The 13035-nt window shown below is 34.6% G+C and overlaps 1 protein-coding gene across 1 annotated transcript; it reads right to left on the bottom strand.

Annotated features, from left to right (window-relative positions):
• Positions 1–6204: 6204 nt before the first annotated feature.
• Positions 6205–7113, bottom strand: LOC131653522 (uncharacterized). The gene has a single exon (XM_058923696.1). The coding sequence runs from the start codon at positions 7111–7113 to the stop codon at positions 6205–6207; it is 909 nt and encodes a 302-aa protein (XP_058779679.1).
• Positions 7114–13035: the final 5922 nt, after the last annotated feature.

Here is a 13035-nt window from a genome sequence, read left to right as displayed (position 1 = left end):
AAGCTTCAAGAACGATTCACGAGTATTCTCTGAAGATTCCCAGACCATCATTGTTGTCCACAGTATTCAGAATCGAGCCCTATACACTCACGGTTTTACCTCTTTTGTCTCAAAATTCTATCTCTTGTTTCACGCAATTTAAATAATTTTTATGCATTCATACATGTTCATATAATCATCTGGATCGTGTTTGAATCGTTAATTTGAAGTTTTGGTACCAGAATCATAGTTTACCATTGTTAGGGTTCCAACTCTTTCAAACAGGGGTTTCACGTAGGAGAGGTTTCAGGCCAAATCAGTGAGCCCGGCGGATTCGTGACGTCGTTTAGATTTAATCTGGATTATTTGGTTGCGTTGATTGATGATGTTTTGCAGGTTGGAGGGACGGATACCTACGGCCACGAAGTGAAACCGTGGCTAAAAGTATCGGTACTGTTTTGAATCCACGAAGAAGAAGAAGCATGGAGGCGCGTCCTATTTTTTCTTAATTTTCCTAACCAGTTTTGTGTTATAATGTAGATGCTGCGCAAGAATATCAAGTAGTCAAGTCTGGTACAATTGGCGAAGGGCGTTTACCGATGAGTCGAGTCACCTGGGTTCGATACCCACATGTGACATTATATTTTTCAAATTAATACATTTGTCTACTTGCAGATCCAGTATGGTAAGGCTACACACGCGCGTGATACGCCCGCATCTCCAGCCATTGGATCACCAGTGAGCCTGAATCCAAGGTCTCTGAAAGCACTGCCCATGGTACACCCTCAGCCACGCGCAGCACATAATTACAGAGCTAAGTTCTTTTTTTTATTATTATTATTACGTTTCTTTATTTCTTTGCTTAGTTTTTTTTATAAAAATATTTTAATCAATTCTTTTGAATTTCACCCTTTTTATATATATATAAAATAAATTTAATTAATTTAAATTGGTAATTTTTAAACTAATTAGGGTTAGGTTTTATAATTAGTTTTTTATTAAATTAATTAGGTTAAATAATTAGATAAGGAAGTTAGGTTCCTTAAGCTAGTAATTATTTTAGGATAATAATTTAATTTTTGGCTGTTTAATTATTTCAATGTTTTTAAACCCTGATTCTATTTTGGTTAACTCTTTTTCATCATGATCACTAATCACTGTTATTGATCATGATCACTAATCACTGTTATTGATCATGATCACTAATCACTGTTATTGGTCATGATCGCTAATCACTGTTATTGGTAGTGTTATCCACTAACGCTTTTTTAAGTCTTATAAACCCTTTAGGTCACAATAAGTTTTCTTTGAGGGTTTATAGATCTTTAATCAATTAAGGTTGCGAGGATCATTCCTACACTAAAAAAAATTTCTTTGCACTTTTTCAGGGTTAGCAACAGGGTTTCATCCGACTACGCGCCACGCCTCTTACGAAGCTAAGTCCCGATTCAACTCTCTTTGTTATTTATTTTCCCTTTTCTTTTTACTTTAATACAATATTAACTTTGCCTTTAAATTTCTTAATTATTTATTTTTCCTTGCTAATTTAAAAGAGCTTTCATACAATCACTGTCTGTTATTTTTCTGTCAATTCTCAGATGATAAGAGTCAATGCTTGAGGCAACCTCCGACTGTCAACCTTCATCAATCGAAGCTAAGTTTCTGTCATATTTTTTATCTTTTTTCTTTTATCCTTATATTCTTGATTAGGGTTAACCATACCTGTTCCCGAATCGATAATGCACTCACCCCTTCGTATTTTTTTCTTTTGCCAACCTTTTTAGGGTTTGCCAATCGTCAAAGCTCGAATAGTCGGTAACCCTAGAACTCTGACCTCTTCTATTTTTTGCCTAATTATTACTTATGTCAAACCCGCTGGATTCTTATTCCCTTCCCCATATTCTTATGTATCTGCTCCTAGTCTGTATTGATTGGCCTTGAAGGCACTTAAACTGCTTTATAGTTTCTGCTGTGGTTAGTAATTTTAGGGAGTGCAACCCTGAACTAAAATAGAATCACTTAATCATTACAAGATAATATATTCTGAATCAAATCACGTGATTGGTGCACACACGCACACTTTTGGGGTAACCTCTCTGTTGCCTGTTGCCTTGTTGCCTGTTGCCTTGTTTTTGCAGAATAGCTGTGTCCCTCGAATACGAGGATACCTCAGCCATGTTGCCTCAGTTATACAAAGGTCATAAGAACCCTAATGATGCTTCCTTCGATACACCAATATGACCTCGACCCTCGGAAGTTGCCTACGAAAGGCTGAGGTATCCTCTGGCTGCCTACGGAAGGCTATTCTGGTTCTTCCCTTAGACTACCTGCCTCTCTATGGCATGGGACAGTCTTATGGCGAACGAACTCTCGATGACCCTTCAACCTCCAAATGAAAGGCTGACTGCCCTCTTATGGCATGGATAGATCCTTTCACCCTGAAAGGCTAAAAGAACTACTTTCTACTTTACTAAGGTAATTGGCCTTAATTGCTTTGCCTTGCTCTAAAACTTTTTCATATTCTTTCTCATAAACCTTCAATAAGGCTACGCTCATTTTACGAGCTAAAGTCCTTATTTCTACATTTTCTGAAACTTTTGGCTTCAAAACTAAAGAGCAAAGCAATTAAGAGCCCATGGAAAACCATGGATGCAAAGGGTGCCTTACACCTTCCCTTTGCATAATTACCCCCGAACCCTATTTTATTTAAAAGGTTTTTCCTGTTCTTTTAGCCTTTCTAATTAATTTGGATAAAATAAAAGTCGGTGGCGACTCTTGCTATCCGCAACATTTCGATAAAAAGTCAGTTCACCGTATTACAAAACTGGCGACTCTGCTGGGGATTTTCGATTAAAAGAGGGGTTACCTTAAAAGTTTAGGATCACTTAATTGTATTCTATTGTTTGCTTTGCTTGCTTTATTTTTCAGGGCTGTTTTGGGAATTAACTGAAGGACGAGTCCTACACCCGGATTCAAGTACATCTAAGATAGGAAGTGGCATAGTCATGGCGACCTCCTTCATGTATGTGGAAGATTGGTCAATATGAGAGTTCACGCTTAAGTTAGGCCTCTATGGGTGTTTGCATGCTTCTCTTGTATGAGGGAGGTTCGTGCGGATGTCCGTGGGTGAGTCGGAGCTTAAGGACCTTTTGCAAAAACCAAATATATATATATATATATATATATATATATATATATATATATATATATATATATATATATATATATATATATTTAAATTAATAAACTAAATATATTAAAATTGATAAAATTTATAAATTAATTCAATAAACTAAATATACTAAAACTAAGAAACTAAAATTATAAATCTAATATTACTAAATAATGTAATTATAATTTAATTAATAGTTTACACAAATTCAAAATCAAAAGTAACAACAAAATAAAAACTAAATTAAATCAACAATCAGTCCGGGTCGGGAAACTCATCCTCATTTAGATTTTCCTGATCAGTCAGCGCAGAACCCCCCATATTTTGGTTTCCACCAAAGGATTGCATAAATTGTCGCATTTGTGCCTCCATATCCGATTGTCTTTTCGCCATGACCTCCATTTCCCGCTGATGATCATTCCGCATTACCATCATTTGGGCCTCCATTTGGGCTTTCAGTGTCGCTTCACGTTCCGCCGCCTCACGCCTTACCTCATTTACCGCCAATTGTCTTACGGTTTCTCTCTGTTCATCTGGTTACAGGACGTGAGAGAGAGAGTACACAAAACAAAAGAACAACAATGAATCTAGAGATGTGTTTCATCACACTTTTTTAGTTTTTCTCTCTATGACACACTCACTCTTATTCATAAAAAGGAGAAAGATGAGAATTGGTACAAGAGAATAGGGGTGTTCATTGGTTCGGGTAAATCCGAACCAAACCGCAATCCAAACCAAACCATAGTGTTTGGGTTGGACATTTTTTCAGTTCGGGCAAGAACCGAACCAAACCAATGAAATCCAATGACAATTGGTTCGGGCATCGGATTTTCAATTTTCTACCCGCAAACCCAACCCAAACCAATCATAATTAATTACCATGAAAATTACTATCAAACATTCAATTTCAACAAGAAAAAAGTGAAATGTTGTATATGGATAAGTTATGTTATTTTAATTAGTTATCAAAAATTATTAGTGTATTATGTTAATTGAGCATAGAGTTACGAAATACATTCATTATCATACTAAACTCAAGTTACTAATTATAGATTCAAAAGCCTTTATGTTAGATATTGTTCTTGTTAGATATTTTTAATCTATTAGGGAAAAAGTGCTAGTTTTATAAACACTATTAATACTATTTACTTATATTATTATGAAAAATTAATTTCCATAAATAAATTATTATTTTTTAAAATATTTTTGCATTGTTTATCTACCCGATCAGTCCAACCCAAACCAACCCGTTGTTTTTCAGTTCGGTTCGGTTTGGGCTTTATCACAAAAACTTATAAATCCAATCCAAACCAATCCATATAATTTTAATCGGTTTGGATATCGGATTCTCTCAAAACCGAACCAAACCGGCCCGCGAACACCCCTACAAGAGAATAGACACACTCTCTTAGGAATCATCTTCTCAACTAACTGATACAAAAGGTTTTTATTAAATCATGAAGTAATCATTTGAATCAACGAGATACTCAACTTGAATCTAAGGTTGGAAAGATGAGAAAGAGGTTATGATTCGAGTCATGTACACCTCATTATTCAACTCATAGAGGTTGTGACTCGAATCACACCTTGCTATGGTTTGACTCAAATGAGGCAGAACCAAATCTCACCTTTTATGATGCTATATGATTTGAGTCACACATGTATGATTCGAATCATAAAATCTTGCATCCATGATTAAAATGTTATAGCTTATTATTCAAGTAATACTTGTGATTTTGACATAAAAACAATTGCTAGACTCAAAAGAAGATACGAATATGGGCTTACAACAACTAAGTTAATAAGTCAAGAGATTTCTCAAAAGTACAAGGATTTAAATAACCTGAGCAAATGAATACAAATACAACATATTATTCCAAGTGAATTACAATAGCAATGCTACGACAATAATACTGATAAATTCACATAATGAATATGATACAAACAAGCAATAAATCAAATAATATATTGTACACACAAAATTGACAAATAGTCACAAAATTGACAAATAGTCGAAACCCGTGCAAGGATTCATTCATCAATGACATTCCCCTTTTGCTGAGTGTCAAGTTTATCCCAATTATAAATAATGAAAACCTTGATGTTGGGGTCAATGGAATCAAAGTTTATAGTCGGTGGCACATCGTTCGTGTGCATATCCTAGTGTTTTCTTGTTTTCTAACAATACATGTCTATGAATGCATCCGTAATGTATGGACTAATGGGATAGAGAATGGAATCGGTCATTGGAACCTTGAAACGCTATAGTGATTTTGTGAGTAATCATGGGAATGTAAGGAGTCGATTTTTTTTTTAATAAAGGATATCCCATATTTGATCTAAGATTATTCTAGCTATATCAACTTCCCCATTTTTTATTATGAACTAGCCTAACATAGCCATATCCACCGTGATAGTGAAAAGATGGCTCTTTGGGATGATGTTGTAAAAAATTAATTTATGCATCAGCTTCAAGTTTAGTGTTGTGGGCACCTCTCTCGTAGTCTCAATTGGTTATGAACATTCTCTTGGCAAAGTCATCAAGCTAATCTTCTTGTTTCTAAAATGGTTTATCGAAATAAGAGTTGATGGTTTTTATGAGAAATTAACTTGTCACTCCATTTTTATACCTGTCACCCCTTAAGGGTGGTGATGTGACCATTTTACTCATGTAAAAATATTAGATATTCTGAAATTTCCGGTACGTATCAGAAATTTTGCAAATGTACCATAAATTTGTTAAGATTTACTAAATTACTGTGTAGGATGAGCTATACCAGAAATATAAAATTTCTGATACCGTAAATTTTATATTTCCGGTATAGCTCACTAGTTAATATTCATACTGGAAATTTAACCGGATATTTTAAATTTTCGGTATGATTTCAACTATCAGAAATTTTAAAATTTTCGGTAATATCGGAAATTTCGAATTTCTAGAAATTTCTGATACTGGGAGTTAAATTTATTTTTTTTAACTTGCTTAACAAAAATAGAATAAATATCAAATGGTCATAATACATAAATAGAATAAATATCATACATATCTATTATTACAATATCTCAACAGTTTTTGGTTCCATAGAAATATTCTTCTGAATGTCTGAGTTTCCTGCCAGTGCTTCCCAGTGTCTAAACCGACCCGCATATGTTGATTCCCATCCTTTTGCATTATTAGAACAATTATTCCTCCAACGATCAATGACGGACGGCAGTGGACAATCGGGTCTCAACTTTATCTGAATCCAATGATTACTGTTGACAAAACCAACAACAATGATCGTATGTCGACTCGTGTATGGGGGTGGAGCTATGAGAAGTGGGAAAAATGTTATATTCATTCTCATGGAAAGAGAAACAAATACAACACTGTATTTAGAAGCAACAGGGTAACCCATATCAGGAATCGACATCCATTTCTCTTTACCCTGAAAACCCAAGTGTTTTAAGAGTAATGAATTACTAACATCAGAGACAGTGTCATAGAACAACTTGGAAAAAAAATCTGCATGTTGCTGGATTTGAGTATGAAGTTGTCTTCGAACATCATAACATGCTTCTTCCCCCCATCCTAATGCAGATGAAATACAACGGAAATCACAATTTCCATCCGGTTCAACATCAACAATGTCATTGATGTATGGATGAAAGAAGGCTGGAAACTGTGACAAGTATTTGGATTTTGCATAATTGATAAAAGGTTGCTTACCAATCTGCATGGTTGAAGATTGACTCCCACTTGGTTGTGTGCATGATCTCTTTGTAGTCTGACTACCCTCCAAAGCATCAACATATTCCCACTGACTTGGATCACGATGCACATCACTTTCTTCCCCCTTTCTACTCTTCTTAACTCCTCTCTTTGGTTTGTATGTGACTGGCGGTGGACACATTGAAGATGTGAATGGATGGGTAATATCACGAACTTTTTTCTTCAACGCCCTTTGACCCACAATATCCATAGTACTAAATTGTCGCTTCAACTCTTCGCACTCCTCTTCTAAATCCCACTTCCCCTCGTCAGGACACACCTCATATTTAGAAATTTGCAATTTTGTCCAAAACACATGAATAGATTCCAAAGGTATAGGTATGCCTAGAATCTGGTAGTCGGCGAGCTGACACGCACACGGTAACCCATGTGTTGTTCTAATGTAACAACCACACCTCTGCTTGCTCGCACCAACAAATTTGACTCTTTCTAGTTCCTTTCTAAAGATTTGTATACACTGTCTTGAAACAAAACTATGTAGTTTAGAATAGAATGGGGTGTTATACCGATGCTCAATGTTGACGATACTTTTCTGAAAAGATACTCTTATGGAACCTAGCTACAACTTCAATATTGTGTTCACAGCCTCCCAACTTGCACATAAATCACCACGACTTGTTGTCAACATGTTCTTCAGTCTCTAATGTGCAGACTCCACCCTACAAATCATAGACACATTAAATAAACAACTCACAAATAGAAAACATAAACATTATGTTCTTTTAGCACATACATGTTTGTTGTTGTGTTCCCTAAATGAGTGACTATGTTAGTCCATGCAGTCTATGTCATTCACAAATTTTCTTTCAATATCTTTTAGACGCCCCAACATGTCATTACCTAACATATCCTTATCTAGTCTATGATTATGCATCCCACAACTAACCACCACCTTCCAACCAATACCACTCGGAATAGATCTCAGCTAAATGGGCATCTAAGCCTTATAGTATAATTGACATCACAAAGGGCCGCAGCTTCATTATCCTTCCTCCCCACGCATTCCATTAGCTGAATCTGATCGGATTGTAACAACAGCAACACCATGTGTTCCTAGCACGTGCCCATTCTAGAACCTTATCTCGCGATTCAAAAATCTGACAGTCACAAAAACGTATAATGACATAGCTGCATGAAATTATATAAACAAAAAATATTTTGTGTATAACATGAGGTAAACATACCGTATCTGTCACGAAGTACTGTGTAAGATCACTGCAAGAATCCGTAGAAGAAGTTAAAGCTGCCGGTTCAGGACCGCAAAGATATAAAACTTCATCTGTCATACTGGAAATTTCAGGTTTAGGAAAATTTCCGGTACACACCGGAAATTTGAAATTTCCGGTAACGGGTTATATACCGGAAATTTGGGAAATTTTCTGTAGGAGTTAATAATTTTGCAAAAGTGCCGGAATTTTAAAATATCCGGTAAATCGCACCGGAAATTTAGAAATTTTCGATAAACAGATACCGGAAATTTGTGAAATTCAAATAATTTCTGGTATCGCTCACAATAGGGTACCGGAAATTTGTTAAACAATACCGAAAATTTACTTTATGTCTGATTTTTTCCAAGTAGTTTTTTTTTCAAAAATTTTATAAATTTTGAGTTAATAGTATCAAGAATATTTTGGGAATATTGTAAATTTAGGGGGTCAGGGATAATTTGGGGGTGGCAACACAAATTCTCTCTTTTTATGCATGCCACTTTGACCCCTTTCATTATAAAGTATCGCCCTAAATGAGTTTGAAGGATAGAAAAACACTTAGAAAGGGGGGGTTTGAATAAGTGTGACTTTAAAAACTCTTAAGATAAAAACAATGAACACAATTATTTTTATCTTGGTTCGTTGTTAACGAAACTACTCCAGTCCACCCCCTTAGAGTGATTTACCTCAACTGAGGATTTAATCCACTAATCAATCTTGATTACAATGGTTTTCCACTTAGATACCCTCTAAGTCTTCTAGAGTCTACTGATCACTGATCACTCTAGGAAGCTTTTACAATCAATGTAAAATAAATGTTACAAGAGTATGAATTGCTTCTTAGTAAGATATAATCACAACTGTGATATTTCTCTTAAGTTCTAAGCTTAACACTCACTAAAAATATTACAAGAGTTGTGAGGTTAAAGATGAAGTTCGTGAGTTTTGAATTCAGCAGCGTTTCAGTATTTTTGCAAGAGTTGTTGTAACTGCTTATGATCAGAACTTCATATTTATAGGTGTTTGAGAAGATGACCGTTGAGTTGTATTTAATGCATTGCGTGAATAGTACAGATTTGCATTTAATATTTTCACTGTTTTGTCAACTACCTCGAGCCATGCTTTTCCTGCTTTTACTGACTTTGCCTTTTGTAGCTTCTAACGTTCCTTTTGTCAGTCAAAGATTAGACTTAATAGTCTGTCATCTAGTACTAGCTTCTGATCTCAGATTTGTGAATACAACGTTTGAATATCAAAGTCATTCAGCTTGGTGCAGAGCATCTTCTTGTCTTCAGACTTTGAAGTTCTTGAGCATGATACCATAAGAAATTCAGTGCTTCTGCTTCTGATCTCATGTTCTTCTGATGCTTCATAGACCATGTTCTGATTCTGCTTGACCATCTTCTGATATCTTGCGAGGGCATTGTGGACCTCCGATTTTTTTTAATACCGGGCCATACCTCTGATCTGTAGAGATACGTGAACTGACTCTTTTTTGTCGCTTAATGCTTTCGCATTTTTTGAAAATTCACAGAGTCGCCACCGACCTTTTATTTTATCCAATTAAGGAAAGGTTTATAAAAGAAACAGAAAAAAGACCTTTAAGAAATTCTGGGTAAGGGGGTAGGTTATACAAAGGGAAGGTGTTAGCACCCTTTGTATCCATGGTTATCCATGGGCTCTTAAGTTTGCTTAGCTCACTTGTTTTTCGATGACTTTTCAATTGCTCTGAAATTGCTCATATGTGGTTTCAAATACCTTTGTAATTTGAATTTTGTAATGATCCGTGTGTGGATGTATACAAAATGCTTGTTTATCTTTCGAAAGATGTTTTGAAAAGAACGTTAACTTTGTAATAACCCGTGTTTGGATGTATACAAAGTATTGTCTTTTTTGAAAGTTTTGAAAAATCAACAGTGTATGAGAATTTTGTTTGTTTTGATTTGAGCAAGCAAACTAGGAGGTCTACCCTGAGTTGTAAGGTCTTTATCCTATTTCCTTTAAAAATCTATCCTTTCACCGGATATAAAAGCAAGGTTCGATTTTGTACTCAAAATAGTAGAATTTGACTTTGATTTTGAAAGAATGAAAAGGATTACCTGAAGAGGTGCAAGTGTGATTGTGATTGGATTCAGATATTTATCTTTGAAGTTAGTGATCTAACGGTTCAATTTTATCTTTGACATACACGCGGTTTATATGTGCGGGAATTTAAAGTGCGGAAATGTAAAGTGCGGAAAGTAAATCTACGCTATTACATCAATTGTGCATGAAATGTAAACTAGCCTATTTACATGAATTTGACATCCTATACATTTATCTAGGAATTTAAATTGCAGGAAAAACAAAAGGCATGTTTTTGGGTTTTTTATGATTTATTTTAATTATAATTAATTAAATTAAAATGAAGAAAAAAGATGAAAATAGATTTAAACCTAAAAATAAGTTTAAAAATATGTACAAAATATTTGTCAATTAATTTTAAAACAAAAACTATTTTTTTGGAATTTTTGAAATTGATTTAAGTTAATTAAAACATAATTATGTAAATAATTATACAAATAATTAAAACTTAAAAAAGAAAATTATTCAAAATATGTACAAAATTAGTTTATAATATATAAACAATATTTATCACAAAGAACAATTTTTTTTATGATTTTTTGATTGGTTAGAATAATTAAAAAGCAAATATATAAATATATACTAATTAATTATGCAAAATATTGAAATCTTGAAGAAAAATAAAATATTTTTATTTCAGAAAATAATATATTATTTTAGAAGTCTAAAAATATTTTTTGTGTATTTTTTGGATTTTTAAAACTATTTTTAATTAATTTAACAAAGAAATTAAAATAAAATAGAAAATAAAAGGGATACTTATCAGGTGTGATGAGCTGGAAAGTGCATGGTATGGACTGCTTGTATGATGCGTTGGATTGGCTTTTGAGATTGATCATATGGCTCAGATTTAAAGTCACATGATGGTCTTGCATTGACTGATCACATGGGATCACAAAGACTTTTAATAAGTCAGGTGGGTCCCATTACACATGCGTGGACCAACAGAAAAAGGGGGGAAAGCGCTGACTGATTGACTGGCCATTGGGGGAAGCGCGCGTGGAAGTCAACAAGTCCAGGGACTGTTCATCATCGTTTTCATCTCTACTGACGCAGATAACGGCGGTTTTTAACCGCCACTATTTGATAAGAAACCGCCGCTGTTTGAAGCACCTTCCAACCTGCAAAAAATGTTAGTTTTAAACAGCGAAGGCGACCCAGATCCTCTAATTGAGGGTCTCTGAGTTCAATGGAATCATTAGTTTGGACGGAAAATGCATGGGGCCATGAAAACGAAAGCTTCAAAGCTTTGAAGCTCAAGAATGGTGGCATGTGTTCTAGGGCTTATGGCTTCCATGTAACACGTTGGATCTTCTCTATTTCATGTTGGGAACTTATAGAAACTATTAGATTACTTTGAAAAGGATTATAGCATGAGATATTGAAATTGGAAGTTTTAATGGAATATGGAAGAATAGATATGTATGTTCTATGTACAAACAAACAAGACTATTGGTTGGAACCTGTTCAATAATAATTTAGGAGAAGATTGAAGTGTTTATTTGAAGTTGATAGGAGCTTATACAAAGAAAACGAAAATTACAAGTGTTTAGGTATTTTTTTTGAGAATTTTGTGTGTTTCTTTGATACCCCCTTTGCTATTTTCGTGGTCCCTCTTGGCTCCCCTTTTTGCTGAAATATTCTTGCCTTTATATAAGCCTTGGAGTGCTTAAAAAATAAGCTAAGAAGCATTCATGAGCTTTGTTGGAATCTTGACTTTTCAAGCTTAAAACTTAAGCCACCATTGCTTGATCTCCACACCTTTGCTCTAGGCTTTCCTTGCAGCTTCCTTGCTGCATAATTGGAGTGATTATTTGATGAGTCATGCTTGGAAAATAAGCTACCCATTATTCTTCCATTTTCCTTTTTAAATTTAATCTTATATGTGATAAAATTAAATAAAAAATGGATAAAAATGATGTGGGCTTTGTCTTGGTCGTGGGAGGCCCATAACATCATGGAAATGATGTTTGAATGCTGAAAACTTGGCCCCATTTGGAAAAAATACATTTTTGAGCAATGTTGATTTCATGTATTTTGCCAAAATTTAGCCAACTTCAACAAGGTGTAAATCCTTCAATTTTTGTCATATGAAGGAGATCTTGCACTTTTTGGAAACCTCAAAGAGTCCTATAACCAATGCCTTTGGTCTCATGTCAAAATGATTTTTGAAGCTCCTTGTGTGTCCTTTTGAAAAAAGTGTCTTTTTGTTGACTTTGAAAATGACCTGTAATGTCTTTGATCATATTTTTCAAATGGTGAATCCAATGACCATGGGATCAATGGCATTTGAAAGATAATTGGATTTCCTTCAAAACAAGCTTTGGTTTGAATTTTTTGGATGAAGGATGAGAGAGTTATGATCAGTCAAAGTTGAGTTGACTTTTCAGGCAAAAACCCTAATTTTGAATCTTAGGGTTTTGTTGATTTTTGATCTTTCCTTGATGAATTACGATCATCCAATGATCAAATGATGAATCCTTTGACAAAATATGGACTTTGACAAAAAATTTCATTTTTGACTGTCTGTTGACTTTTTTGGTCAAACGGGTCGTCTGTTGACTGTTTGAGCTGCTGACGGTGCGTCTGAGTGAATTGAAGTTTGAAAATTTGTATGATGGTACTTTGAGATATATGGATGTGTATGAAATCCATTTGAGCTCTCAAAAACTTGTTGCTCCTGTAAAAACAAGAAAAACCCTGATTAGGGACTGTTTGTGTAGGAGACAGTTAAGCGTACCTGATTTTTGTGCAGTGCTGAGTTTCTGCTAATCGCGTGA

The sequence above is a fragment of the Vicia villosa genome, linkage group LG1 (genome assembly GCF_029867415.1).
Source record: "Vicia villosa cultivar HV-30 ecotype Madison, WI linkage group LG1, Vvil1.0, whole genome shotgun sequence".
In the NCBI taxonomy this organism is placed as follows: domain Eukaryota; kingdom Viridiplantae; phylum Streptophyta; class Magnoliopsida; order Fabales; family Fabaceae; genus Vicia; species Vicia villosa.
The sequence above is the reverse complement of the archived record's forward strand: the minus strand, read 5'-3'. Positions and strand labels throughout refer to the sequence as shown.